The 27991-nt window shown below is 40.8% G+C and overlaps 1 protein-coding gene across 1 annotated transcript in view; it reads left to right on the top strand.

Annotated features, from left to right (window-relative positions):
* poln (polymerase (DNA directed) nu) overlaps positions 1 to 27991 on the top strand; it is a 56244-nt gene that overhangs the window by 23722 nt on the left and 4531 nt on the right. Inside the window, exons 15-23 of the mRNA XM_065950922.1 lie at positions 263 to 320; positions 3232 to 3309; positions 10179 to 10290; positions 13459 to 13541; positions 20605 to 20736; positions 25856 to 25966; positions 26762 to 26840; positions 27270 to 27337; positions 27659 to 27720. Of these exons, the coding sequence (XP_065806994.1) occupies positions 263 to 320; positions 3232 to 3309; positions 10179 to 10290; positions 13459 to 13541; positions 20605 to 20736; positions 25856 to 25966; positions 26762 to 26840; positions 27270 to 27337; positions 27659 to 27720 (783 nt within the window). The remainder of the gene's footprint in view (positions 1 to 262; positions 321 to 3231; positions 3310 to 10178; positions 10291 to 13458; positions 13542 to 20604; positions 20737 to 25855; positions 25967 to 26761; positions 26841 to 27269; positions 27338 to 27658; positions 27721 to 27991) is intronic.

Below are 27991 nucleotides of genomic sequence, written 5' to 3'. Positions count from 1 at the left end.
TACAGCCTCAAAGAGAGCCTGCTGGGAGCGGCTGCAGCTACACACAGCTGACCTCTCTTCTTTTAAGTGGAGCTATTTTTGTTTATTTAGGTTTCCACACAGCAGGAAATTTTTATTCTGCAGAAAACAATGTGGAAAATGGAAAGACCCACTTTAATAGAGTAATGACACTCTGTTCCAGTACAACTTTCTATAAGTACACACTAAGCAGGGCGACAGTTAACTCCTGCTGACTAACAAATTGTGTCTTCTTCCGAACCAGAACTTCCAGGCCCTGCCGAGACAGCCGCTTCAGATCATCAAGAAGCAGCACATCCAAGGTAAAGTGCTCACACTCTCAAAAACACACACATGCAGAGACACTCTTACACATCCGAGAGGATTAGATAGTGGCAACTGCCGAAGTGTGTGTGTGTGTGTGTGTCTGTGTTTGTGTGTGGGAGAGGAGTCTTTTCTGAGGGTGTATAAAAACTGATGAGCACAGAGCTTGTAAAGATTGTTTATGAGGATGATAAAAGTCTGCAGCAGCAAAGGGGCTGGTCAAAAGGGTTTGTTTGCTGAGTACAGTGGCCTCTGATGTATAGTTTGTTTGGGTATAAATTCAAGTTGTGCAGCTTCTGTTTGCTTTGAGGACAGTGATATTCAGAAGTGCATTGTAAGCCTCATAGTGATAACATGCACTTTATTGAAGTATTGAAATACTTTACGTTTTATATTCACCCTATGCAGACGCCTGTAAATACAGAAGACCAAAAATGCACAGATTTCCTATTTGATGTTGTTGCTTTGCCTCCTAATTCTTTATTTTACAGTTTGGTATTGTAGAAAGTTAGATTAAAATATATGTGTATATTTTTATTACACCAGTTTAGATGCTTTAAAACCACATTGAAGTATCAAAATGCAAGAAAGAAATGCCTGCAGTCCTCATGCACTGTGCTTCTAACCACCCCGCAGGGTTTCGATAAGGTTCAGATGGCAGAGCGTGCAGTCATTCAGTCAGACACTCCTCAGCATGGGCGGACTTTTATGTGAGACAACTTGGGCTGTGAAACGATCCATTTTTATAATAGTGATTAAAAAATAAAATACATCAATTAGTCGCTATAAACTGTATTAACAACGAATGTGACTCCCACCCCTACCAAACACTGCATTATTTCAAGTGATAAAAGCGGTTGTATCATGCACAGCCCTCCAAGGAATAGTACTATTATGTCTGAAGTACTGGAGCATTTTGATTTCATTTAACTGTCTTTTAGCTTGGTTCAGTTTTTAGTGAGCTCAAAAAGGCCTGTTTGTCCAAGATCAAACTTTCTGCTATTTCCAGAGCTAAAAGGTAACCTTGAGGTGCAAAACTACTTTGAGATGATCTCCAGGTACTTGAACCATTAGCATATATTCTAATGGATATCACAATGTTATGTTCCTCTGGCTTGCACTTATGTTGGTTTGATGAGATAGAAAATATGGCGGACAGTAAATCAACAGATTGAAATCTAAATGATTCACTGGGAGCATTGTTGTCTGAAAGTATTTACCTTGTTACAGAGCCAGATGAAACATCCAAGAAGATGAACAGCTGTACATGTCTGATGTTGTATTTGATTATTTCCCATCACTCCCATCACTTCTTCCTCACCTGTCTTCTTTCCGTCTCTTTTCGTTCAGAGGAAACTTTTAATTACCTTGTCTCGCCCTAGTTGCACACAGTCATTGTTTGATAAAAAACTGCCACACTGCAAAACTGCCAAGGCTGACTGTTCATTTTCGGAGACAGTTTCTTTAATGCTCCGTGGCAGTTTTATTACAACAAACCTGTAAATCATGGAAGAACCTGGCTCAAGAAATAAGCTCGGCATTGATCACACTTTTTAAGGTTAGTGCAGAATACTTCTTGCCTATCCTACCTCCTTTCTTTCCTGGAGGTTTTAATTATCTTATATATAGACATTTATTTTCAACGCTCATCTGAAAGGCTTTTAATACTCATCTGCTTCAGAGGCAGCAGATAAGCTGCCTGACGGTGTGACAAAAAGAACAGTTCTCCATTTGCAGATGAATAAAACATCAAAACAAGTCCTTCCTTCTGTTGGCCACACCGTATTGCCTGTCAGTCACAGCCAGCGGTGCAACACCCTGCTTTATAGCTCTATTTCTGTCCCTCACTCTATGAGTGTTTCTTTCTTTCTCTCTGTTTGAGTGATTCATAAGAGCTAACATCAGCACCTCTGCACCTCACTCACTCAGATTCCCCAGAGCCCCTTGTCATCAAATCCTCTTCTCTCTGTATCCCTGCTTCATCTCTTACATCACCCCTCCTTTCCTTCTCTCTTGCTCTTTATCAGTTTGTGTCCTGAGGTGAGAGGTGAGGCCCCATACACAAGTAATTACATTGCCAGGTTGTGTGTGTGTGTGTGTGTGTGTGTGTGTGTGTGTGTGTGTGTGTGTGTGTGTGTGTGTGTGTGTGTGTGTGTGTGTGTGTGTGTGTGTGTGTGTGTGTGTGTAGCAAGGCCACATTTCAGTGTCAGCATGTTTGCGTGTGTGCTGCTGTCAGTGGATTTTCATCGTGCTGACGTGGGATGTGATGGTTCATCGTTGCCCATCAGTCCTCCTGCACTGCGGTCAGCACTTCAGTCCGACTCCTCAGAGCAGAGAGCGCAGTGATAGACTGATCTGGATCGGATTCTGATTTGCCTCTGAACGGGGCGTTCAAGTTCTCAACATAGCTTCTCATTAAGTCAGATGTTGTTAGCCGCCCACTATCTCTGTCTCCCTGTGCCTCTATTTCGATCAAGCCGACAATACACCCAGGTTATTAGAAATAAATTACAAGGTATGCTGTGTGTGGTCGATAAGATTGTTTTTAAATCTTCTGTGAAATAAATCAATTTGTTACTTTATAAGATGCTCTGCTTGTTTGTAGGAATGCAATCTAGTTTAAATGTGATTTTTTTTTGTAAGTTTTAATCATTTTTTGAGACTATCAATCATGAAAAGGTTTAGGGCATGATAAAACCCAAAGGTTTCCTTTATTGAATCCTGTAAATATTTATTTGATTAACAATTAATGTATCCAAAAGGATATAACACTTTTATTACCTATGGGTAATTAGTTATTTTTGCTCTATAAGCAGGTACTAAAATTTCAGCTACAGGAATACTGTGTCGTAAATAGTGAGAAATATTTTGCAGAGGTGTACCTCAGGGCTCTGTGTTTGGTCCCCACAGGAAAGGAGGAGGAGGTGGTGACTGTTCATCCTCGGGCAATGTTCATTCCTCAGGACGGGTGGACTTTTCTCTCTGCAGGTAGGACAATAAGTAATGTTATATCAGAATGTTTTGGGTCTTTTAAAAAGCACTTTTTTGAAAACGTCAACCTCATAAGGGTTTACGTTTTGTCATGAATTAGCTTCAGTCTTGATTCAGTTGATTCAGCTGCTCATGCATGTTATTGCATTTACTGCTGACCCAACCATTTACTAAACGTGAGGGAGCAGAAAATGAATTTACAGCAACATTACTTCAGTTTTTATGGTTCAGCCGTTCGGATAAAATGGCAGTCCTTGTGAAAATTGATACAGCTTACTCATCAAAGATTTATGTAGTTTGTAATCAAAGTCAGACCTAAAGCTGACCCAACCGAGCCCAGCTGGCATTATACAATAACTTAAGGGTGTAGCTCTGGTCCATGCCGTGCAGACCGAGGGCAGAGCTGGAACGCTGTCAGGCTGGGAGGGCTTTGTGGAGGGGACGCTCCGTGTCTGCTGGACCTGACAGTGTGACACGCACTTACATAAGCCGGCAGATGAAGCCGGGTTAGCAGGAGGACAGTAGCAGGATTCATAATCGCACACACCCACACCAACACACACGCACACATGTGCTCAGGCCAGGTTGCCATGGAAACAACCCCTCGTAGGGACCCCTCGCCAAGTCACCCCCTTCATGTCCTGCAATGTCCTTCCCAAACTGGAACAACAGCTGTGCGTGTATGAGCGTTTCAACTACTATCACTTTGCACAGTGTCCTCAGAAGAAGTTCAACTCAGGGGCACGTCAAAAGGTATTATGTGTCAAAATGATTCCTGCATTTGAAAGCGGTGTGTGTTTGTATGTTTAGGGGGGTATGAAGCAGTTATTGTCTTCATTGGGAGTTTATCGCTCCCACCCTCCAGTATAATCAAAATTATGGCGTAATAAAAAAAGAAAAAACAGAAGAAAACGAACTGTTCTTTACAGTACATTTAAAACACGCTGCATGTCCTCAAGTAACCTGTGAGTGTCTAACGCTTGTGTGTGTGTTTATGTTTGCAATTGTCAACTCAGTTATTTTTCTGTTTGGAGATGTCTGCTGGGTGTGTGTGGGCTGGAGCTGACAGAGAAAAAGAAAGCCTAGCCAAACTAAGAACAAAGACAGGCCCTCATCCTAATTCCCTCATCAGCCTGTTAGTTTAAAGTCATCTTTTCTACTTTGTTTATTCTCCAAACTAGTTTAGTATTGCCGAACACATACAGTTGTTGTGTACTGTACAACACATACACATCAATACATGTTGTGTTAGTAGTAAGCAAGATCTTAATGCAGAATAATGTGTTAGTATCTACTACTGTACAAAAGTGCTACTTGACAAAATCACTTACTGTAGAGCTTAACGCGTCCATCTAACAGGATGAAGCTGTTACCTAACAGTGAGGGTAACAAAAATGTTGCATATCAGGCGCTGTCATGAAAGAGGTCATTTGGCAGATTTATGGATCGTATGTGATATATCCACGTCGAGGCGGGATATTTACACTTTTGTAGCATCTCGCCTTCAACGTGATTGCCACAGAGGAGTAATAGAGGAACCCAGTTGTTCCACCGTGTTGGCTTTGGAGCTAGTAACAGAGGTGTTACAGGGTGAGATGGGATCAATGTACAACATCAGAGCTTGCAGAACACCGCTGTTTGTGTGTGTGTGTGTGTGTGACTGAGAGAGTGTGTTTGTGAAGCTCCTGCTGCTTATTTACACGTCGTGCATCTTGTGCTTCCTCAATGCTGTGACACAATGTAAATTCACCCACTGGGGCACCACTATTATGTTGTTGAAGAATCAATATAAACAGAACAAAGGTTAAATGATGGCGGGGCTTCGTTACAGTGCTTCTGCAAAATTGCAATCAAGAAAGGGGCTTAAGAATGGATCCGTCATTCATCAGAAGGGCTTTCCTTTACATTGAGCTTTAATCTAGACACAAATTTCAATGTTGGACATTATCTCAACAATATCTCAAGAGATAGACCAGCAGGATCTTAACTGAACTGACCAGAGTTATCCTGGCATTAATTGTAGGATTTATTTGTCATTTTGGTCCTGTCCCTCCTCCTCCTGGGTTTATAGGTATGAAGCCAACATGGTCTGTATGCTGTTCAGTTCAGTCCTCCTTGACGCCTCTTTAGACCGGCCACAATCCCCAGAGGACACTTAATGTTCTCAATATGCAGCTTTTAGTCGAGCTCTAACGCTTTTATCCATAACCTTCATACTCCACTCTGCACTGCAAAGCATCACTGAGGGCTGTTCAGGGTGCTGTGGGTGGTGGCATTAAAAATGTATGAGGCGCGGCTTCGTCCCCTAAATTTGTTCGTATGCTGTCCCGGGAACTACAGGAAAAAAAGTGACAGCTTCTCTATTCTTTTTCATTTCAGCAGTCTCGAGTAAAACACAACCCTGTTCTGTCTGGAAAATGAAGAGGGGCATGACATTTGGAGTTAGAAAGTCATTTTCTGCTCTTTTAGATTGAATCACTTCAAGTGCATAGAGAATTTGCAAATGGTTTATTACAGCTATGTTTATGACTAATGAAGGTTTTCATTAGAGATGAATAATTATTCCATACAAAATCACAAATATAATCAGAATCTGACAGAGACCAACATAATTTTGTTTATGCACAATGTTTTATTCAAACTAATATTTTCAGCTATTTTAAGCTCCTGCAAGAAATGTAATGATTGTGGACAAAGCAGACTTTGCTGATCATGTCCTGTACATGTGTAAGTGGTGTTTTTTTTTCCACAAAAGAATTAACCTGGCTTCTATTAACTGCCAAACATTTTATCCATCAGGAGTCTTTGCCGGGGTAAATGTAAAAAAAAGGCTGCTTCAGCATCACACACTGATGTTCTTTGTCTGGCAGCTAGAGATGGATATTGTAGGATTTTATCGTTACGAGCAAAAATGGAGACGTGACTTGAAAGATGTCTAAATGTATGTGTATGTTATGAATTTAAAACAGGCGGCTGCTTCTCAAATGTACAGGAAAAGCGAGTCCTGATTTGTTAATTCAAACTATTTTGTTTGATTCAACAACAGAAAAAAAGGAAGACGACTGTATGACATCACTAGTGGGCTAATTAGCCGACAGCCGGCGCTTATGGAAAGCCCTGCATTAAATAAGAGGGACTGTTAACGTTGATACTTACTGTATGGGAGAACCGTTTGTCCGTGAGCATCGGTACTTTGGGTACTGACCAATCACGTTTGCTGGTACCAAAAATTAGAACGGTTCTCCGTACTCATTCACTGTGGAAGCTACCCCGCGGCAGCAGTTTTAGACTTTAGAAAAAAGAACAAATGAGGTCATCAGCCTTCTCACTCATGGTCTTGTTTGCTCTCAAAGGTCTAAAAGAGGCATCAATATTCATGACAGTCTGTTTCATAAGCAGCTAAAAAAATCTTGCTTTGAAAGAAATGAATACTCCCTTAATGAGAAGTTCAAAAAGATCTGACCAGGTCTAGCATCTACATAAATCTTTGGCTTTACAGTTTGTGTGGGTCATAAATAGAACTGAACTGAGCCAGTTCAAAGAGATAGCTTACTGTACGTCACAGTTATTCCTGTATGGATCAATACAAGGATCTTTATTGTGGCACTTTTTCTGCACCGATAATCTCAATCAGAAGAACACCTTGAGGAACACACACACACATTTTTACCCACAATTAGGTATGTGCATGCATAGTCTCATAAATGTACTTCATTTTCTTTGGAGATCCGCCTCAGTATTCTTCCTTTCTATTTCTGTCCTGCACACATACATGAATTTAAACACTCTCTCGCTCACACACAAATCCTGGTCAGCAATATGTTTCTAAAGCTGCCGGCCATGCTGGGAGGAAATGTGATCTGGCTCATAAAACATGGATGGGATGATATCTTTAGAAACTGCCTTCCTCACCTCATCACAAGCACAAGCAGACGTCTCTGTTCCTCCAACTGGTCACCCAACCATTACCCTTCCTCCTCTCCCTCCTTTTCTCGCTGCCCCTTTTATCATCTTTACTAAAATCGTTAAACTGTAAACGTTGTTTGCTTTAAGATGCTGGAGTATTCTCCCCTTTCACTTCGTCTTGATGACACGGTCAAAAATCTGTGTTACATAACATTTGATCTAAGTTTTTATAAATGTTACTATTCCTAACTTGTCTTTGCACGATATTTTACCCCTCGCAATCCCATGCAGCTATCCCACGTAATTCTCCTTTTCCCATTCTAGTAGAAACGTATTACAGCTGGTTGCTTCATCCAGGCTGAGAGAAAATCCCTCAATTTCCTGCATCCGTATGAATCATTTGCCCTGCCTTTAGAAGGGTTTAATTTGGCTTTTAAGCAGCCGAGCAGAGGAGAAAATGTGTCGGGGTGAAATGCACTTTGTGGATGTGTGTCTGTGTTATGTTGTGTCAACTTGTGTGTGTGTATACCTGCGACTACATCTTGAGAGATGTTTCATTTAAGATCCGACAACTGAGCTGTCAGTGCAGGACCTGTCACTGTCACCTTCCACAAAGACCTGTGTGTGTGTGTGTGTGTGTGTGTGTGTGTGTGTGTGTGTGTGTGTGTGTGTGTGTGTGTGTGTGTGTGTGTGTGTGTGTGTGTGTGTGTGTGTGTGTGTGTGTGTGTGTTACAAAATCCATTATCAGTGAACTCAGATATATTATAGCGTGTTTTGAAGGAACAGCTATCTCTCTGTCAGTAAGTATGCCTCATTTATTCCCCCTGGTTATCTCTTAGCGTACATAAGTGCACCGAGGCCAATTTCTTAGACGATTTGCTCTCAGACGCCTTCAAAGACAAGTTGTTAATGTGTCTGTCCTGAAACGGTGTCCATCCTGCAGTCATCCGTTCCTGTCATATATTCGATTTCACATTTACTGCTTCAAATCTTTTAACATCAAATAATCCGTTTTTGGCCAAGAAAACAATTGACTGATATGAGAAAACTTTGCAAAGTCATTGAGCTTTATTGCTTATTATGAAAGCTTCACTTACACACATGAACAATGGTTAAAACACCTGTTATTTATGATTACTTTTGTTGTAATTCTTCTTCATTTATTAATTGAAGTAATAATGCAACTTTTAGTGAATTGTGTTTTTTAGTTGCATCCAGTATTTGTTGATATATCAGTTTATTTGTAAGCGCCAATACATGGAGGCATTACTACAGTACATGTATCTAGGACCTCTAGCCAGGGCTAATTTGCAGTCCTTGTCCCTGATTTGGCTTTTAGGAAATAACACACATGATACAACAACACTGTGAAAGAGACAGCAGACATAGATAGACAATGACATAGATGCATAAAAACAAAGAGTAAAGCAGACATAGACAGGCAGATTGATGAGAGTAAGACTCAAGAACAATAACTGAAGTGACAACTATGAACAAACAAAAAGAAAAGAGAAGTAATGCTGTGCTACAAAATGCTACATTAACACTCACAATCCTCAGTTCTCTAGAAAGACTCATATTAGGGTTTTAAAGCAGCATTTATGTGACTCACTGGAACCTGATTTTCTTTAATAACCAAGCTTTACATGGATTTATTTCACCGCAGCGTTAGATTACCGGGGAATGGCTGAAAAAAATTGGATCACAATCTTGGCATTTTAAACATCAGTCAGAACATTTTGTTGGATTACATAAAAGCTGTCAGAGTATTTCCTGATGTAAGATCTGTTGAGCTCACATCTAAGCACATGTCCAAACCCTATTGGATACATTTAGTTGTGGTCTTTGTAAACTTTTTCATACAAGATAATCACATCAAGGTATGTAAGACATTCTCTCAACTTTTTGTTGAATGCAATAAAATTGTACATCCACTTATGATCATGTTATTGGATCCTGATGTTGGAAATTACACTTTGAACCAGCACTGTGGTTGGACAGAGTTGGAGAATACGTAAATAAGATATAACTAAATAGTTTCTTTTTATGCATTTTTGAGCTGCTGTATGTTTGATTATCTGACTGCTGTGGATAATCATCAGGTTTTCAGTCCGGCTCAGGGAGTTTAGAAAGCGAGTTAACATCAAAAGCGATCATTAAGCTTTGAGGTGACTGACTGAAAAAGAAGCCGTTTCTTTCAAGACCCGTCATTTGGCAGTAACACGGGGAGAATCATGTAGGAGGAAGAGACATCCATTTCTCCTCAGACAGTGACCTTTGCTTTTACACCGGGAGCTGTTGCTCTCTGCTCTCGTTGACACTATTTGCCGTCGCTCTCTTCACCTTTTTGTGCACTTACAACCAAAAGGAACTTTTCATATTAATTTTTCTCATTCCAACATCCATGACGGGGCCCAGTATAATGAACACATTTCACTATAATGCACCCCAGTAAACCACCACCACCATGACCTCACTTAATGTATATCCATAAAGTACAGTTATCACCTTTGTTACCATGTCAGGATCGTACAGGTGGTCATAATGTTACGGCTTGTTTGGTGTATATATTTATTGTTACATTGTGACAGTTTAGTTTAGTTTAGTTTATTTGCACATTATTTGAAAGAAGAGTCAAACAGAAAATTAAAACAAATATAAAATAAAACACATGTGCAGGTGAGGTAGAAACTCATGAGGGCTTATCTCAAAACCTCACCTTAAGAGATTAAACAAACTTACAGTAAAAATAACAAAGTAAGAATATTTACTATCACAAATAGAATTTGCCCCAATTGAAAATTACAAACAAACTTTGACTAGTCCACTCTTGTGATTTCACAGACAGAGAGATAGATTGATTATATTATCCCAAATGGGATATTAATATTTTCAGATTGGTTTAACTGGGAGTCAACTGGTAACATATGACATACCAGTATGTTGTATGTGTGTGTTAGATTTCTGCCAGGTGGAGCTGCGTCTGCTGGCTCATCTCTCCTGTGACCCTGAGCTCCTCCGCGTTTTCACCAACCCCCGGGCTGACGTCTTCGCCATGCTGGCCTCTCAGTGGTATGTCTTACAGGAACACACACACACACACACACACACACACACACACACACACACACACACACACACACACACACACACACACACACACAGGTTCTCCCCTGATCTCCGCCAAGGTGAGTGTGGATCAGTGCTTTATAAGTAAGTCCTTGGATCCCGGAGCACAGAGGGAGTGCTGTTTCAGCGGGAGACCAAAAGGTCAAGGAATGCATCCGAAAGTGGCAGAGCCTCGGGGACAACGGAGCATTCACAATAATTGCATAAAATCAACCGGAGAGCAGCTCGTAGAATCAGCTGTTTATGGCGTGCTCCTCTCTCTGAGTGATATTCTGTCAATCTGCCAGTCTGCTCTGCTTCAGCACTTTGGACAGCGACACATTTACACACACTCATTTGGCCATTTTCTTAGTAAAATATTCATAGATCATCGCAGCATAAATTCCCACCTGTACAACACGAGGCTAACAAAAATGATTATCAAAAACCATTAAGACGCCAAAAGCTTTAAACCAGTTGCATACACCTACATAAGTGTTGCGTACACTCCCCCACTTATTGGCCTGATGCATTTATAATTTATAATCAGTATCACACTCGTCACTCTTATCATTAATGATCAACACTAGACAGACACCTGTTCATTTGGCCAAAACAGCCCACAAAGCGGCCATCGATCCCTCGACCTTGACCAAATTACAGACAATAACATAAACTTAGCTCCCCTGATGCACACAAAACTCCGGCTTCAGGTGTCCCTAGATGACCTGACCGTTATCTGACCTCTCGCCCTTATTTAAAAAAAGAAGATTTAGAAATGCATATGAGCAGGAAAACAAGAGATTCCTCGGTGATTTAGATATAAAATAAAATAATTACAGAAAAGATAACTTTAAATATTACACAAATTTATTTAGAGATTCTAGTGGCAGAGGAGGAGGTGCTGGATCCAATCAAATAGGTGCCAGTCCTGGTCTCTGAGGTAGCGACAGGATTTTTTTTTTTTTTTACAAATGTTTAGACAAAAGAATCCACCGTTCATGACAGCCCCTTAAAATACCTTTTATCTCTGTCAATAAACGATTGGGAAATGATTTTTTTTTTCACTTTTCTAACCAAAAGTCAGTCATTAAGGCAGAGTAACACTGAAATATTTCACAACCTCCATGGGTTGAATGCAGTGTGTCGCTGTTAGACTATATTATTGTGTTATAATGTTTTATCTCCGTCTTTCTTACTCCAAAAGAGTGTTAACACTCACTTATAGATGTGTTTAGTGGTTTCAGTTATTGTGTGTATCTGTGTGTATTTGTTCAACCTTTACTCCTGTAATTCATCTCAGTGCAGTCGGCGGCAGAGGGCAGTCAGTTAAACAGATTACCTGGTCCCACAGACCATGTTAACAACTCCACAGAGGCTCTACATTGCGTGTGTCTCTTTCACCTTTAAACAAATTAACTTGCGTCACAGCAGCTCTGCTGGGGTTAATACAAATGACTCTTTTTCTCTTTCTCTTTTTGAACCCTCGGATTCTTTCTCTTTAAAGTCTTCTGTTTCTTTCCTTTGAGCTTTTTTTTTCTGAGGATTTCTTCAAGTGGTTTTGGTCTTTTTTTTTCTTGCCCTCTCTTTCCTTCCTTTGACAGTTCTCTCTCCCTTCTTATACCCATTCTACCCTTTTTTTTTTCCATCACGCTTTTACATTTTAATTTCACACTTTCTTCCTCCCACAATGTTCCAGACTTATTTTTTCTTTGCCTGTGTAGCTACGAAGTTGATTCCTTTTAACTTGGAGTATTATTCAGATTTTCTAAGTCTCGTTTTAATATACTTATAAGTTTGATTTTCTTTAAGCTGGTGTCAAGAATTAACAATCACCAGCAAGAAGGATTATATCTGGAAGGTAGAAGCTTTTCTTAGATCCAGAATGTGACGTAAAACAGGAGGCAGTGGATTGATGCCTGTCCAGCAGGGGGCAATAAAAACCCAGTGTGCATTTTATCCTTAGCCAGAGACAAAGTGGGAAGGTTGACCTCTGGGTCAACCACTGGAGGTTAGAAGTTACCTACCAACAAGTACCTGAACTCATCAGCAAAATATTTGTCAGTGTGTTTCTAAGAGAGAAAGTCAACAGCAAAGAGGAATTTGAAGCATAATTACTTCAAATTCCTTCATTCATTATCACAAGGCTGCAGACACCAAGATGTTTGACCTCATAAAACTCTGGAGTCTTTGAACACTGACCAGCAGTGGCAGCTCCCCGTCAGCCCCCTCCAGAAATGCCATGTTGCAGACTTGTCACCCCACCCAGCCTGATCCCCTGTACCACTGCTGTCTACAAGTCAAGTTACATAACTGTCTGTCTGTCTAGCCCTGCCTCTCTCCCCTTGTCTCTGCACTTTACTTAAGCACCGCTATCCTTCTGCACTTCATGTGACCTCCAGTCTGGCATTATTTCTTCCTTTTTTGATCTTTCATGTCCTAAAGTATTTCTTCTGCTGTCTTTTCTTTCTTCTCATTTTCCTGTCCATTTATTTGTCTGTACTTCTACTTCCTCTTTGCGCCACCAAACCACATCTCAAGTCTTTTCTTCTTCCACTACAACAATCAGTATAGTATGATTAATAAGTTAGTAAAAAATAATCAAACTTTTGTCATGATTGTGTCAATATAAAACCTTAACCTTCACCTGTTATGTTTATAGAGACAACAAGACTATGCAAGTAGTAGAGATAAGAGTCATTAGTGATTGAAACTGTAAAGAGGACAAAAAAAAAAGATTTAAATCTGTCAAATAAGTACTTTATTATATGCAATTTGAGCAAAATTAAGCTTTAATTATTTCAAAAATTCAGAGAGAACAATTAAACTGTAATTATTTCAAAAATTATACAGTAAAATCTGCTGATAATTCTCAGGAGGACGGCCGGGGACATCAGGAACAAGAATCCGTTGAAAGCTTCTTGTCACCTCTCACAGATTTTTTTTAAAATTAATCGAAATGTCTTAAATATCTGTGTCTCTATAATTACACTTTAGACAACTCCTTAATTTTCCCTTGAACCCAACTTCTCCAAATTGAATTGCAACCTCTGATAAATACTGTGTGTGTGTTTGTTTTCATTTATCATCGCTATGCCCCTCTCAGCCTGTTTATGTCTGCTTGTCTCTCAGGAAGGGGGTGAGTGAGGGTGAGGTGACTTCTGAGGACCGGGAACATGCCAAACGTATCGTCTACTCTGTCGTGTACGGGGCAGGTGAGTTCAAATACACACACACACACACACACACACACACACACACACACACACACACACACACACACACCAGTGGATCATAATTGATTGAAGATAATGAAGCTACAAAGATTCATTGACCTGTTTGTTCGTTTGTCGTTTAGCAATTGGATACGACTTTAAAAGTTGATTGTGTTAATGTTTTAATAATGAAATAAAATACCACAGAAAGAAAGAAGGGGGGGGGGGCAGTACCTTAAAAATGGGATTATTTCTCTCAGGAATTTAGGTTATTTAAACTCCAAAATGTCCTCAGATTGCTCCAGGGAGATCACTGTTTTCTGAGTTTACTTTCATCTTTTGGATCACATACCGGGGCGGAGGGGCAGGAGGGGATAAAAATAGAGGGAGTGGGAAAGATAAATGTTAATAACACTCCCGTGGCCCATAAAGAGACTTGTCTGTGTCACTTGTGACCCATTTTTGTATCGCACACACATGTGCATGCTCCCTTGAACATACACAGGCACTCACACATGCACACTCAGGACACCTGTGTGTGTGTGTGTGTGTGTGTGTGTGTGTGTGTGTGTGTGTGTGTGTGTGTGTGTGTGTGTGTGTGGACATGTTGTCGATATCTGGGCCAACCAATCATAAGCTCTGTATTAATGTGTGTATACAGACCTGAAAACGTGAGCATGTTTACGTTTGCATTGTGCGTTCACCTGTGTGATAGAGGCGTGTTTCGTTTTACAGGCCGCTTACACTCTTCATCAGGCTTTATTGCCTCTGGTCAATTTAAATGCTTTTGTAGAGCTACATTATTTTCCATAGGCTCACGTCATGCTCAGCGCCACCTTCTGCTTCACTGACAACATCCTGACTTCTAGTTTCACTGTTTCATCTTCACACCCCTGTAGCCTGGTTTAATTACAGTGTTGACGACTTCAGAGCCTGCTGTCAAAGCTACTATCTCACCACTCTACATCATCTGCTCCAAACACAGTTACTCACACATTATTAATTACACAGACCTGACTGCATGGCTTCTGTTCTAAATGAAGGTCTCATTATTTTCTATTTATCAAAAAAAACACACAGAATTGATCACTATAAATAACATCATGTTTTTTAGCAAATGTAAAAGACAAAGAGTTTCCACAATGTTTCCCTTGGATTCAGTTCATTTAGATATAGATTATTTAAATCGAATTAAACAATAATATTGATTTGATCTGAAGTCTGTGGCCTCAAGCTAAAATACAATAAAAATTCAATCTAAAGGGGAGCGCAGGAAGCCTAGTGGTTAGTGCGCCCCCATGTACAGAGGCTATAGTTCTCAAAGCAGACGGCCTGGGTTTGAATCTGACCTGTGGCTCCTTTCCCGCATGTCATCCACCACTCTCTCTTTCTCGCTCTTCCCAATTTCTGACCCTATCCACTGTCCTGTCTCTACATAAAGACATAAAATAATTATGTACAGACAGTTATTGGCAGACATGGGCAGAAACAAACAGGTGATACATGCTGAATAAATCAAAACAAACACAGTTAGGACAGACATGTAAGTAAATACAGTTATAGAACAATAACTGAAAGCTTTGCTATGAAACCATGTGTAAAAAAAAACATTTGAACTTGTCTGCTACATTTTGAAAAACATATTCTGTGGCTTACTCACATGTGGACGCATGATTTGAGAAAGCATGAATTCTTGCACAAAATGTTTGGATGCAGATTATATAACTGATTGTATAATGGGATTATTTGTGGTTAACTGATTTGACATGAGGGAGTCACATTTAAGGACGGGGAAAGGCAACATGTGGCTACAGTAAGTCACACGCGTATTGATAAGCAAATCATTTTAGCAAAATATAACAAGATGGTACAAAAAACTCTTAAGACATGATTTTATATTGTGAGCAATGTCCCATCTGTTAAAAAGGAGGAGGCGGAGCTTATCAGCTTTTATGCAGCCACTCAGCATTGGGGAGTTAGATATTTTTGGCTTCACTTTTGGGCCGTTTTACCGTCCATTGTTTAGCTCTTCATCTTTAAATTGTAATTAATGTGGCACCCCCCCTTTGAAAAACTGCATCAACAAAATGACAATGACTTAACTGAGCCATCCTATAAACTCACCTTATCTTAGAGTAGGCTGTTTATCTTAATCAGCACTATCATTACCAGCTGTTATTTGCAGCCGGGTCGTACTGAAAACACAAAATTATAAACCTTCTTGGTCATATTGTCCCCTCAGGTGTTCCACTATATTCTTAGAGTTTGGCATTCACTGTATCACTTATCAGAAAAATAAGCTTCACTTGGTGAAACCAGCATAAACCTTGAGTAGAGGAGGACAAAAAACTGAAAGTCATGGAGATTTATTTTTCTTTCATTTCTCTAAGGTAAAAAGAAAACTCTTTTTATATAACATGCTGCTCCAGTGGATTTGTTACTCTGTGTTCTTTGACCCGAACACAACATATATTATTAAAACAGGACATTCACTGTTCTCCCTCCACAGAACATCACGATAAAAGAAGAAATTGTGTTATACCAATCAGCAGTGAACCTAAAGCGCATGGTTTGCATCAGAGTCTGCAGGGAACAGGGCCAGTAGCATTCTGTCACTGTGGATTCAGTATGTTTAGAGTGCATTCAAGAGGTCAACCAAATCTGACGCTCTCAGGCTCATCATGGAGCGCTCTGCAGAATTTCAACTCTAGAAGGAGTCATACAGCTCAGCGGGAGAGAAAACAAGCATTAGCACACAAACAACCATAAACGCACACTGATGAATGAGTCAGTTCTTGGGAAGTCAACAAACAGTAATAGCTAAATGTGTAAAAGCTATTCATTTGAGACTTGTAGGGCGGCACAGGATGCAGTTTAAAAAGCAGAAAGCCGGGGCTAAAAATACAGAGATGTAAAATACAGCGGAAGAGCTGAGGCAGATGTAGCAAATGTAGGCTAAAGGCAAGGAGGAAGAAGAAGAAGAAGAAGAAGAACGGGGGAGGTGTCGGAGGAGAGAGTAATGTAGGGGAAAGGGGAAGAGCGGAGAGGCGGGTTGGGTGAGAAAAGCAAGGGGAGGGGGGGGGGGGGGGGATGAGGAAGAGTATGGAAGGAGCGCCTGATCATCATGGACAGACAGCTCTCAGTGGACGGATGCGTTGCCATGGATGCCAAATACTGAAAGGAAGCTCTCCTGCAAGACATTAATCAGGGCAGGGAGGAGGGGCAAAGTGCTGTGGACTCCTGCACACACTCATACATAGAATATACATTCACAGACAGAGAAAATACATTTTCAGGGTTCCCACTCTCCCTGGAAAACAGTTGACAAATGTTCCAGTTCTGGAAAACCCCTGGAAAATGAGAGAAAAAGTCAAATGTCCTGGAAAACTATTCTAACACTCTCCGCCACACGTTAAGAAAAGTAGCTATTTGTTACATAATACACACGACGCAGATTAAGTCGAATTCTATAGATAATGTAATGGCTCTGCCTCCCCCTCGTGTCAAAAGCTAATATTTATTTACAGTTTAGTTGAGAGGATGGAGGTAGAGTTGTGTTTTCTCGTTGGTTTGAGGTCAGCACATTAACAGTAGTTAGAATGACATGCTAGCTTGCACTGAATCTCTCTCTCTAATCGGTCTTTCTTGCTAGCTGCTGTCTCAGTTCCAGATCTGTGTTCTGCTATGACTTTGTGCCTGACAAAAGTGATTGTGAAATACAATTATTTCATACGTTTAATAAATGCCAATTGGCTATGTTTATAAACTGCAGATTGGAAAAGATAACCGCGTCATGTGTGGAAAAAAACGTGTTCATATGCACAGTGAAAGATGAGTCAAACACGGGCCGAATACTGGATAATGGTCCTTTTACTTTGCTAGCATTGTCTCTTCAAATCTTCAATCTAATCCATTCATAACCTTTGTAGCGGTAGCTCACAGTGGGTGTGATTAGCCTTTTTAAAGACTTCACTTAATGTTGTTGTGGCACGATCACGGACTGTCATACCTGCTCGATCATTGTCAGGAAAAGTGAAAAGTCCTGGAAAATGATCTCTGGAAAAGCGTGGGAACCCTGATTTTTCACATTAACTAGTTAATTAGTTGACAGGTTTTGTCAACTTTAGACTTAAAAAAGCTTAAAAAAAACTTAAACTAGCTAATCAGCAGTCTTTTTGCAGCTGTAGACTATTTTTAAGTTGGAATATAAATCATGTTTTATTTTAGGGAACAGAATAAAAACTGGTGAGACAAAAAATTGGACAGCGGTCCAGAAGAGAGGCCAGGGAGTGTCGGTAGGAGTAGGTTAAAGGTCATTTAACTGACCTCATTCAGCAGGAATGTGGGGCTTCATACACTCATACACTTGACACATTCAGAGTGAGTGGACTACACATTAACTTCATGGTTACTTCAGTCACATCGCTGAAGGGCGCTTTGTTCCTGACATATTTCAGTGACAGACGTGTCAACTCGGATGAATTCAAACATCCTACACTCTGTCTGACTAGGGCTGACTTTCCAGAAATGAAGCACATGATGTTTACATAAAAAAATCTATTTTTTTCTCTGCTCTCGACTCTTTTTTTTTTTTTTTTTTTTTTTTACAAATGCTTATTAATTGGATTGACATTTCTGCCAAAAACAAAACTGTTGATTTCTATACTCTCGGGCATTTGTTCACAAACTTTTTTCACGCTAAGGGACACATAACTAAAACAAAAAGAACCTTCATTTATTACAGACAATGTATGAAACCCATGACCAAAAGAAGTAGTTTAAATGTCACTGGAGCATTTTTAACGTCTTGTAGTGAAACTAAAATGCTTGGCACCCCCTGTATTCCCCTCCAAGTGCCGATGGTGGACCCCACTTTGAGATCCACTGCCCTGTGATGATGTTGTCCAAGTCCGTGTTTGGGAAATAGAGTTAAAACTGTTTTCACTTTATTGTCTTTTCGCCATGTTAACAGTTTTTAAGACTTAAAAATAATCTGCTTGGGATAATAATTAGTTTCTGATGATATTTTTACACCACATGTTGAAAAATGTCCTCCCTGAGTTAAACCTGTTTGTTCCAACTGAGCAAAATCAAATAAAATTCACGTTTAACCAAAAGGGGCAAAGGGAAGAATTCCCCCTTCAGCAGATAAAATGTAAGAAAAACACCTTGTTTATCTCTGCACATGCACCTTTTTGCACATTGAAGGTCGAACATACAGAAAAACATCATCATTAAGTGAAGGGAGAGTTGTTTTTGTATCTGTTGTATTGTGGTGGTGATTTTTTTTTTTATCTTTCCAGACACCACTGTCCCCCAGCTAACCCTCCGTCCACCTCTTTGGCCGTTTGGCATAACATTACTCATCACCAACAACACTTCAACACACACCCTTATAGCTGGAACCACAAAACACACAAAGAGCAACACACCAGCTGTGGCGCCCATTACCTCACCCTCTACACCTCCATCAATCTCTTCCTAACCTTAAAGCTCACTCCTCTACTCCTGCTACACACTGTACACCTTACACTTCGTTTGAAAGCACATACGCATACACACATTTAAGCTCTGTGCTCTTAGCTTCATCTTCATTTTACACACACACACACACACACACACACACTTACCTTGCAGTCTTCCCCTGGTCGTTGCCCACTTTCCTTTTATCTTGTCCTCTTCTATCTTTCACCCTTCACTTGGCTCTACTTCTTTTTTTTCCTTAATTTCTTTTCCCCTCCGGTCCAGTCTGTCCTCTGTTCACTCTCCTCTTTTCTCTGTTGCCCTCGCCTCTCCTATCACTTTTCAAACACTTCAATCCATCATGATAAATGTTGTGTCGCCCCATTAAAATTCACTGCTTGTTCATTAGTCTCTCAAGGTTTTCGACAGTTTAGACCTCACCTATTTAGATCTTCACAGAACTTTGACATTGAATGGATAGTCCGACATTAAGGCTTCAATTTCAAGACTTAGTTATAAGATGAATACCTCTCGTCTTCTGTACAGTTGATGTGCAGCTACATCTGTAAGCAAGCTAGATAACCTTAACACAAGGACAAGGAGGAAAGCTAGACTGACATCCACCTTGAGCACTTCTTAAGATCACTAATTAACAATCTGTATCGCATTTGTTAAATCCAAAATACAGAAAACAAACTGAGGCATAATAATGGTACTTAAATCTATATTAGGGGGTGTTCAGTCTGGTCAGTCTACAATTCATTTAGCAGACGCTTTAATCCAAAGCAACGTACATCAGAGAGTTAGTACAACACTAATCCATTCATACACCGCCACGAAGCAGCAGGAGCAATGCAGGGTAGAATTGTAGAATTGAGAGTAGAATTGTAGAATTGTTCAGTCTGGAATGATTTGTAGAAGAGACAGTAACTCCCTCTGGAAGTCTCCCCGGCATGTCAAGCAGGGAGGAGACTCAGGGGTAGACCCAAAGCCTGCTGTGCCTAGAAGCACCTTGGAATTCACCCCCCCCCCCCCCCCCCCCCTCAAAAGGAGCTGGAAAACATTGCTGTGGAGACGTCTGGGGCAACTTGCTTAACCTACAGCCAACACGACCCGGCCCCAGATAAGCGTGAAGATAATGGATAAACAGTGACTTCCTAGACTTTACCTCCCAGCAAAAATAATTTACGCGTTTCCCAACATGTCAAAACTATACCATAAAAAAACGATTGAACCCACCCCTAGTAAAATTGTTGAAAGTCCTCAGAATCAATTTGGTAGTTAAATCTAAAAGTATTCATTACCGTGACTGGCATGGATTATCAGATGTGTTCAGATCCCACACAATGTGAGTGTTTTTCACATGGATGTAACGATGTAATGACAATAGACAGGTAGCTGCCTTCACATTATAATCAATAAATAAAAGACAAAAAGACAATCAATAGATATGGCACATTACCTACAGTGTATTAGGGCTGCATGTTGCTGCCTCACAGCAAGAAAGTTCCTGGTTCCAATCCCGGTCGATTATACGGCCTGCTTTAAGATTGCATTCTTCAAAAAACGAGTTAATAAACAGTACTTTGTTTTCCTGCAGGTCGTGAGCGTCTATCGGGGATCCTCGGGGTGAGTGCTGAGCAGGCCACCAGATTCCAGGACAGCTTCCTCCAGACCTACAGAGAGGTCCAGACCTTCATCCAGAAGACCATCCAGCAGTGCCACAAACGAGGTCTGTGTGTGAATGACCCACTGTGTCTCCTGTATGAAGTGTCAACTCAAGATTATGTTGAGTCTTAAAGCTGCTAAAGGAAGAGCTAAAGGAGAAATAATGTTTCATACCATATAAGAGCTTTCCAAACTCATTCACAACATTTTTATCAGTAAGATCATAGAGTCCATGGTTGCGATCACATATTCAACACAGGTAAATGGGGTTTAATGTTGAAGATTTAAGAGGAGAAATCAGCAAAATGTCCTCACAAATACACCCGAAATGTTTGTGTATGTCTGGGTGAAGGTCTGCACTTTTGACATACACTACGGAGTTTGAATTTCCCATGCTTACAAATACACACCCACGCTCTCTTGGAATGCCTGTTTGTGTTTGGCTGAGGAGGAAGATGTGCTTGCATTGGCAGGAATGAGACAAACTGCCGTGGGTCAATACACGAGGGGGGGATGGAGGGGTGTGGGTGTGTCGGGGCTGACGGTTCTTATGGGACAATCTATTTATATTCGTCCTGAACTGCCAACACAGCACACCTGAGACTTGAACATGCTCACACAGAATAGTGTAAAGTCTGCACTTTAACCGTCATTGCACACAGTTCATGAGCCTAGCATTGACAAGCGGAGAGATGAGGTCAGTCCAAGACAAAACACTGAGGCCTGTGTGGGGGTTAAAACCCCAGCTATCTTATATCTATTCTGTGTGTACCGAGTCAACTAATGAGTTAAGTATGAACCAATTACAGCCAAATCAAATAAGTAGAAATCTTTGAGAAAGAGCCACTTGTGTGTGAGTACTAAAAAAAATGCCACAACGTCGACTTTAGCTACTCTCTCAGGCTGTTTGTGCAAGGAAAACGATGTCCTCAGTGACTATATCTTGTAGAACAACCTTGTTTTCTCGTAAACATCAATAATTAGGTCAGGGCTAATCTCCTTTCATAGATTCAAAATGAAAAGCAGAGCCTGAACTCGGGTCAGGGATTTTAGAATTGGAAGTGATCTCGTTTCAAGTTAACTTTGCAGTCAGGGTAGTATTGACCGATCAGCAGGCTTTGGTGGAATCAAGAAAAACAGTCAGTATGGGGAGCAGAATTGGCAAAACTGATCTGGCTCGCATTGGCTGTAATGTGACATCAGTTATGTTATCTCTATAAACAGATATCTGCGTGCAAATGCAGCTAACAGTTCCTTCATGATCACGCATTTCAATTTGAGCATCTGCAATTTTTATTTCATCTTTATGTGGCATTGAGAAAATGTGTGGGCTTGTCCTCTTTCTCATGCTGTGTTTACGTTGCTGACATATCTGCAGGGGAGATTTTCACTTGAATTTTGAGCTTGCTAATTGGACTGTAAGCGGTGCAGAGCACAGAATCGGAAGTATCGGCTGTAAGAAGTTTGACCCCTAACCACTGGTTACCCTCTAAGGCTCCCTACATATGAATCACGGTGGGATGATAGCCGTGTCTGGGTTGGGGCAGATCATGTTTTTTATGCCACCTTTGTCCCAGGCACTGCCCCGCTGACACGCACAGAGGGGTGCTCCATCATCCACAGCAACCTATCACCCATGACACACCCCGACTCATTTCTCCCCTCCCTCTCTGGAGTCAGCTTCCTAATCGTAGTACTGTCATGTACTCATTAACAGATCACCGTGGAAACTCCTCACTCTTAGCAGTACAGCGATGGTTGCGCCAAATAGTCTGCATTAATTCAGCTCATCACTATGGTGATCCTCCCGTTTGAGACAGTGCGGAGATGTATCTGCCTGGCTTGTGACACTGTCTCTTTGTCTTATTGTCCTTCAGTCGGTCTCTTTCTTTTTGTTTCTCTTCTGTCTCTGCTCTCATGCTTTAAATATTCTCTTCCTTTTACTAGACACTTGTCTTTTCACATCTCCTTTCCTTTCTCTCTCCCTCATTCCATACCAGGAATTTAGCAGAAGGGTAAAATACTCCTGTGTAATCTGGAAAGAAATCGACAGTTTCTCACTAAGCTTCCTCTACACGGAGCTTGGAGATGATTGGTATCCGATACGGTGATATTGTGTTCAGAACTGCTGCATGCTGGCAGGCTGAGGCAGAGATGAGGTGAACTGTGCCGGCTCAGCTGCTGTCATATTTGTTGGAAATGTGTCGGGAAAGGGCAGAGTGAAGGTGAGGTCAGTATCACAGCGTGGGTGTTACAGCAGCGAGAGAAGAAAAGAGGCTGAGGAGTACAGAAATGTAGCAGTGAATACAACAAAGATGAGAGACCAAACAGGAGTATTTTCACTGTTTTCATTTCACATGCTGCAATAAATTAATTCTGTGAGTGGTTCACACTCTGTTTGACACTCGCCGTCTTTTATTTTGAAATGGAATAAAGCCACCACTCTGGGTGAGCCTGTCCTGTCGTGCACATTTCATCAAAGCTCTTGGGCTGGCTGCTGCACCTTCACTTGTAAAGACTGCCGCAGATAAAAGGAAAAGGAAAGAAGAAGGACTTTTTTTCTTTCTTTTTGGAGAAACAACAGGGGGAATCGCAGACTTGAAAAAGTGTCTGTGACTTCTAAAGGCCACAGCAAACACATGGAAGCCTGGATCTGCATCGATATATAAACCCCCTGCTGTGCTAGCACTCACACAGTCACACCCTGGCTCTCAAACACTGTCAGACTGTTCCTGCACTCACACACACACACACACACACACACACACACACACACACACACACACACACACACACACACGGAAACTCAACCTCAGACTCCTGCAGACAGAGGAGCTGGCAAAGGCCTGTCATGGATAAAAAGGAGATTTGCTGTTAGCTGTCGCTTCAGCCTCTTATGCTCTGTCATGGATAAAAGCACATGGCAGCACAAATGGCAGCAATACTCAGTGATGGGAGCAGCGGCAGTTCAAACACTTTGCTTAGACGCTATTGGTCTCTGGAATGTCACTTCAGTAACAATTTCAGATATTTATTTAAGACAAGATTTACTTGCAGGTGACGACTGCCAATCTTACATCATGGTCGTTGAGATGTAGAACATATTTTAGTGTTACAACGGAACACTCTTTATTTTTCAATATCGGCAAAATCAGTACAACAACGACAAAAAAACATGTTCTTTATACGCTGCCCCTTGTGACCAAAGTACATTTTGTAAAAGGTAGCACCGTAATTTATGTTTAGGGCAGAATCATCTTGTTTTATTTTAAATTCATGACTAAAATTCGACAATATATATTTTTACATGATTCTTATATTTTCGAAAATGTACCACCAAATATTGTCTGTGTTAAAAAACTGTTCTTAATAAAGACTGATTGGAAAATAATCTTTCAGGGTCTCCAATACCAACATTTCTAATAACTGATGAAATCAATGAATTTGGTTAAACATAACAAAACGAAACATTACCACCAAAATTTGATGAAGATACTATTGAATAGCTTCACATTCTTTGTTTCTATTTTGTAATATATCTATAGCGTCCAGCCTGAACTTAGAAAGCACTGGCTTTACAGTAGTGTTTCTGACCAGCCCATTGGCTAACAAAGTGCACATTCCTGTTGGAGTCAAGGTCATACCTGTCCATAAACGGACATAACGTTTGTCTGACACATAGTAGACCCCCAGTCTCTGTCATCGGGCCCCAGAACAAAGGTCACATTCCTGGTGGAAAGGTCACACGCATGTGTCATGGGTCGGAGGCAGAAGGTTTTTTTTGTGTGTTTCACTATCTGTTGTGCGCTCATTTCCTATTCATTTGTGACTGTGCGTGTGTGTGTGTGTTCTGGGAAGCGGGTCATTCAGGCTTCATGCCCTGCTCGGTTTTTTTCCTCACAGTAAGGGATACTAGAGGGATTTAGCTCCTAAGCCCGCTACATTGTGTGGCTGCTGGAATGTACTGGTCCACTGTGTGTGACTGTTTTTGACGATTTGTTTTTGTATGATGTGCGTATCCCGTCAATGAAATTCTGACGTGTCCTTTCATGTGCGTGCCTTTGCTTCAACTAAGAATTTCCCTCTGTTTCTCTTTGCTTTTGTTCTTGAGTCAGGTGGATTCCAGGGATGTGTTTTCCTGTTCCACTGCAAACCTGCGGTTACTATTACCAACAACAATGACATGTGACTTCTCTTCCCACTGTTCTCTTCAAATCACTCTGGAGTTATCAGCGTGTGGTTATGGATGAATTACTCGACAGAAAGGACAGAGAGGGTTCAGAAAAAGATAATTGTTTCCTCCAAAAGACTTACGCTGGACTAAGTTACAGGACAAACCTGATTCATCCTCCAGGATTGGAAATTAGATTGTCTCAGCTTTAGATGAGCGTCCTCTTCATTGACATGCTGACGTTGGAACTGCACAAACTTTACACGTCTCCTTTCATATCCATCTCTTTACGGGTCTGTAATAGAGCCCGACCGAGAACAAAATGTGACTTTCTGTTTGGAAAACCTGGACGCATCACTCTCTGGGTTAAAGAGGAGACTGACTGCCCAGCTTGTTTTCAGTGCAGCTTTAAAGCCAGCATCAGTGATGGTCTGGGGGTCTATTAGTGCACATGGCATTGGGTAACATGCACATTTGTAAAGGCACCATTAATGCTGAACCATATATACAGCCTTTGGAGCAACATCTGCTGCCAAATAGATAACTTCCTGTTCAGGGAAAGCCTTGCTGATTTCATCAAGAGTGATAAAAGGTGATAAACTGGCCGTCGTGCAGTCCTGACGAGTCACGAATTTAAAATGTTTGGAGCTCTATGAAGCGTAAAATAAGACAAAGGAGACTCTGAACTGTTGCACAGCTGAAAATCCTACATCAAGCAAGAATGCTAAAAGTTTCCACTTTGGAAATTACAGAAACTGATCTCCTCAGGGTGTTTGTTCATAGAAAAAGTGTTGTAACAATTTATAAAGATGACCTTGCCCCAACTATTTTGAACATGTTGCTGGTATCTAATTGGGCACATCATTTTTCCCAAAACCATTACATTTCTCAGTTTGAGCATCTCTCATGTTGTCTTGGTGCTATTTTCAATCGTATACGGTGTATCAATGTGTTGTAAATCATCATAGTCTATCTTTATTTACATCTTGTTGTTATTTCGTTGTTTGTTTAGGTTATGTGCTTTCCATCATGGGTCGGCGACGCACCCTCCCGAACATTAATTCTCCAGACTGGGGCATCCGCATGCAGGCTGAGAGGCAGGCCGTCAACTTTGTGGTCCAAGGTGAGATGACTGACAGTTATGGGTCAGCTTGTTCCCTGGTGACAGCATTATTTTACTTCTGATTATTGAGCAAAAGAAGGTGTTTATAGATAAAGTCAGTCATTGTATCTGTATTTACATTTAGCTTTAACTCTATTTAATCAAGTCAGCTTCACCACGTTAGCTTACTTATGTCTGGCTTTGTTGTCAGTTTGTCAGTGGATGTTTTCTGTTTTCTGGTATGCAACGATCTGAACAATGATTGATTCAGAGGCATGTTTTGTTTCGCATTGTAAAACCCTACAATGCTCTCAGCACTGTCAAGCATCCTTGAAGTAGCCCTAATCTGAGGAGAACGGTCTTTTACTGCCATGGTTAAGGTTTGAGTTTCCCTCGGGATCAATAAAGTACCTATCGATCTATACTTAACTATCCGTGTATAAAAGTGTCAAAGTTTTTAATGAAACTGACAAAATGTATTCTTTGTCTGAATCAGAGCCAAGCTGATGCTGGTCAGCACTATAATTGGTTGGCAGGGTGTAATAATTATATATTAATCCTTTCAATGAAGTAGCCTGCTAAGAACCTGTGCATAGCCATACCGAGGTAAAATCCTTGTAGAACAGATCTATTTTTATTTTGGTTGAAAAATGCAGTATATTGGTGACTGTATTGGTTATTTATAACATTTCCCTCCTATATAAACATCCTGTTAGCCTCAAAATGACTTTATCCCATAGCTTCTTCTGACTCACCTTCTCAACATGTTCAGGGTCAAACAGACGTGTGTGTGTGATGTGGTTTATTTGAGCACAGGTTCAGCTGCTGATCTCTGTAAGATGGCCATGATCCGGATCTTCAACCTGGTCTCCTCCTCCAGCTCGCTCTCTGCCAGGTACGTCCAACAAATACATCTCTCCTGACTGAAGATGCTCGTATTAGAAGCACAGGTGGTAGCTAACACACTGTTGTCATTCAGCCTATTTAACAACAAACTCACCGGCTCTTCTGAGTGTCTTGCACTCGGCCTTGATCCACATTTGCAAATCACAGCCAAGTGCTTTATTAATGAATCAAAACTCTGAATGAAGAGTCACTACTAGCCACAGTCATTTGAAGAGCAAGCGCTTGTAGGCAAGAGCATCAAAATAACAGAACTAGATTGGTATGATGGGAGAGCAGAGTGCTAAATACAGAGAGGACAGAGCTGAAGCCCTCATTGTAGTGTGTTTGTAAAGATCAGTTTGTTCATTAGCTGTAGTTGTAGTGGTAGCCTATTAGCTGTCGGTGTGTTTAATACTTCTAAATGTATTTGTAACTGTAGGCTGCTAGCCCAGCTGCACGATGAGCTTCTGTTTGAAGTGGAGGACTCCCAGGTGGAACAGTTTGCAGGTAAATTTTCTACTTTTTTCTTTTTTTAAAGGAAGAATGTGCAACATTTTCCACGTTAATAAAGCAGAAATCAAGTCTCTTATATACCTACTGGGTGTTTTAGCACCATGTATGCTATTTTAATGTGTTTAATATGTCTTTTATATTTAATGTTGACACTTAAGTGTAGCCTCTTTTCAAATCATCATGCCTGAATAACCTGAGGGAACATAAACCTCTTGAACCTGGAAGTCTGACTTAATTTTTTTACATAAAATGATCAAAATGTCTGTGGCAGAGTAAGAGACGTGGTCTTTTCTGTCCCACTCCTTTTGTCTGCAGCTCTGGTGAAGAGCGTCATGGAGTCCCTGCAGCACATAGACCAACATGGAGTACGTCTCAAGGTGATTTAACTGTGGATGGAACACTTCTTTGTTGCTATGGGACCCAGAATAATAGAGAGGGAACATGGCCCAACAAAATGACACATGAACTATTTGTAGGTCTGCTTTCAAAATCAAGTGTAACTGTTGAAAATCTCAGTAAAGTGAATAATATTAAGCAGAAACTTCAATGTTTGACTGGGAAAATTTATTTTTCATTTCATGGGGACTTTAAGCCTCCAGACAAACCGCTACAATGCGTAGCAGTGAGATCAGTCACGCCCCTGATTAT

The sequence above is a fragment of the Labrus bergylta genome, chromosome 22 (genome assembly GCF_963930695.1).
Source record: "Labrus bergylta chromosome 22, fLabBer1.1, whole genome shotgun sequence".
NCBI classification, from domain to species: Eukaryota; Metazoa; Chordata; class Actinopteri; order Labriformes; family Labridae; genus Labrus; species Labrus bergylta.
The sequence above is the reverse complement of the archived record's forward strand: the minus strand, read 5'-3'. Positions and strand labels throughout refer to the sequence as shown.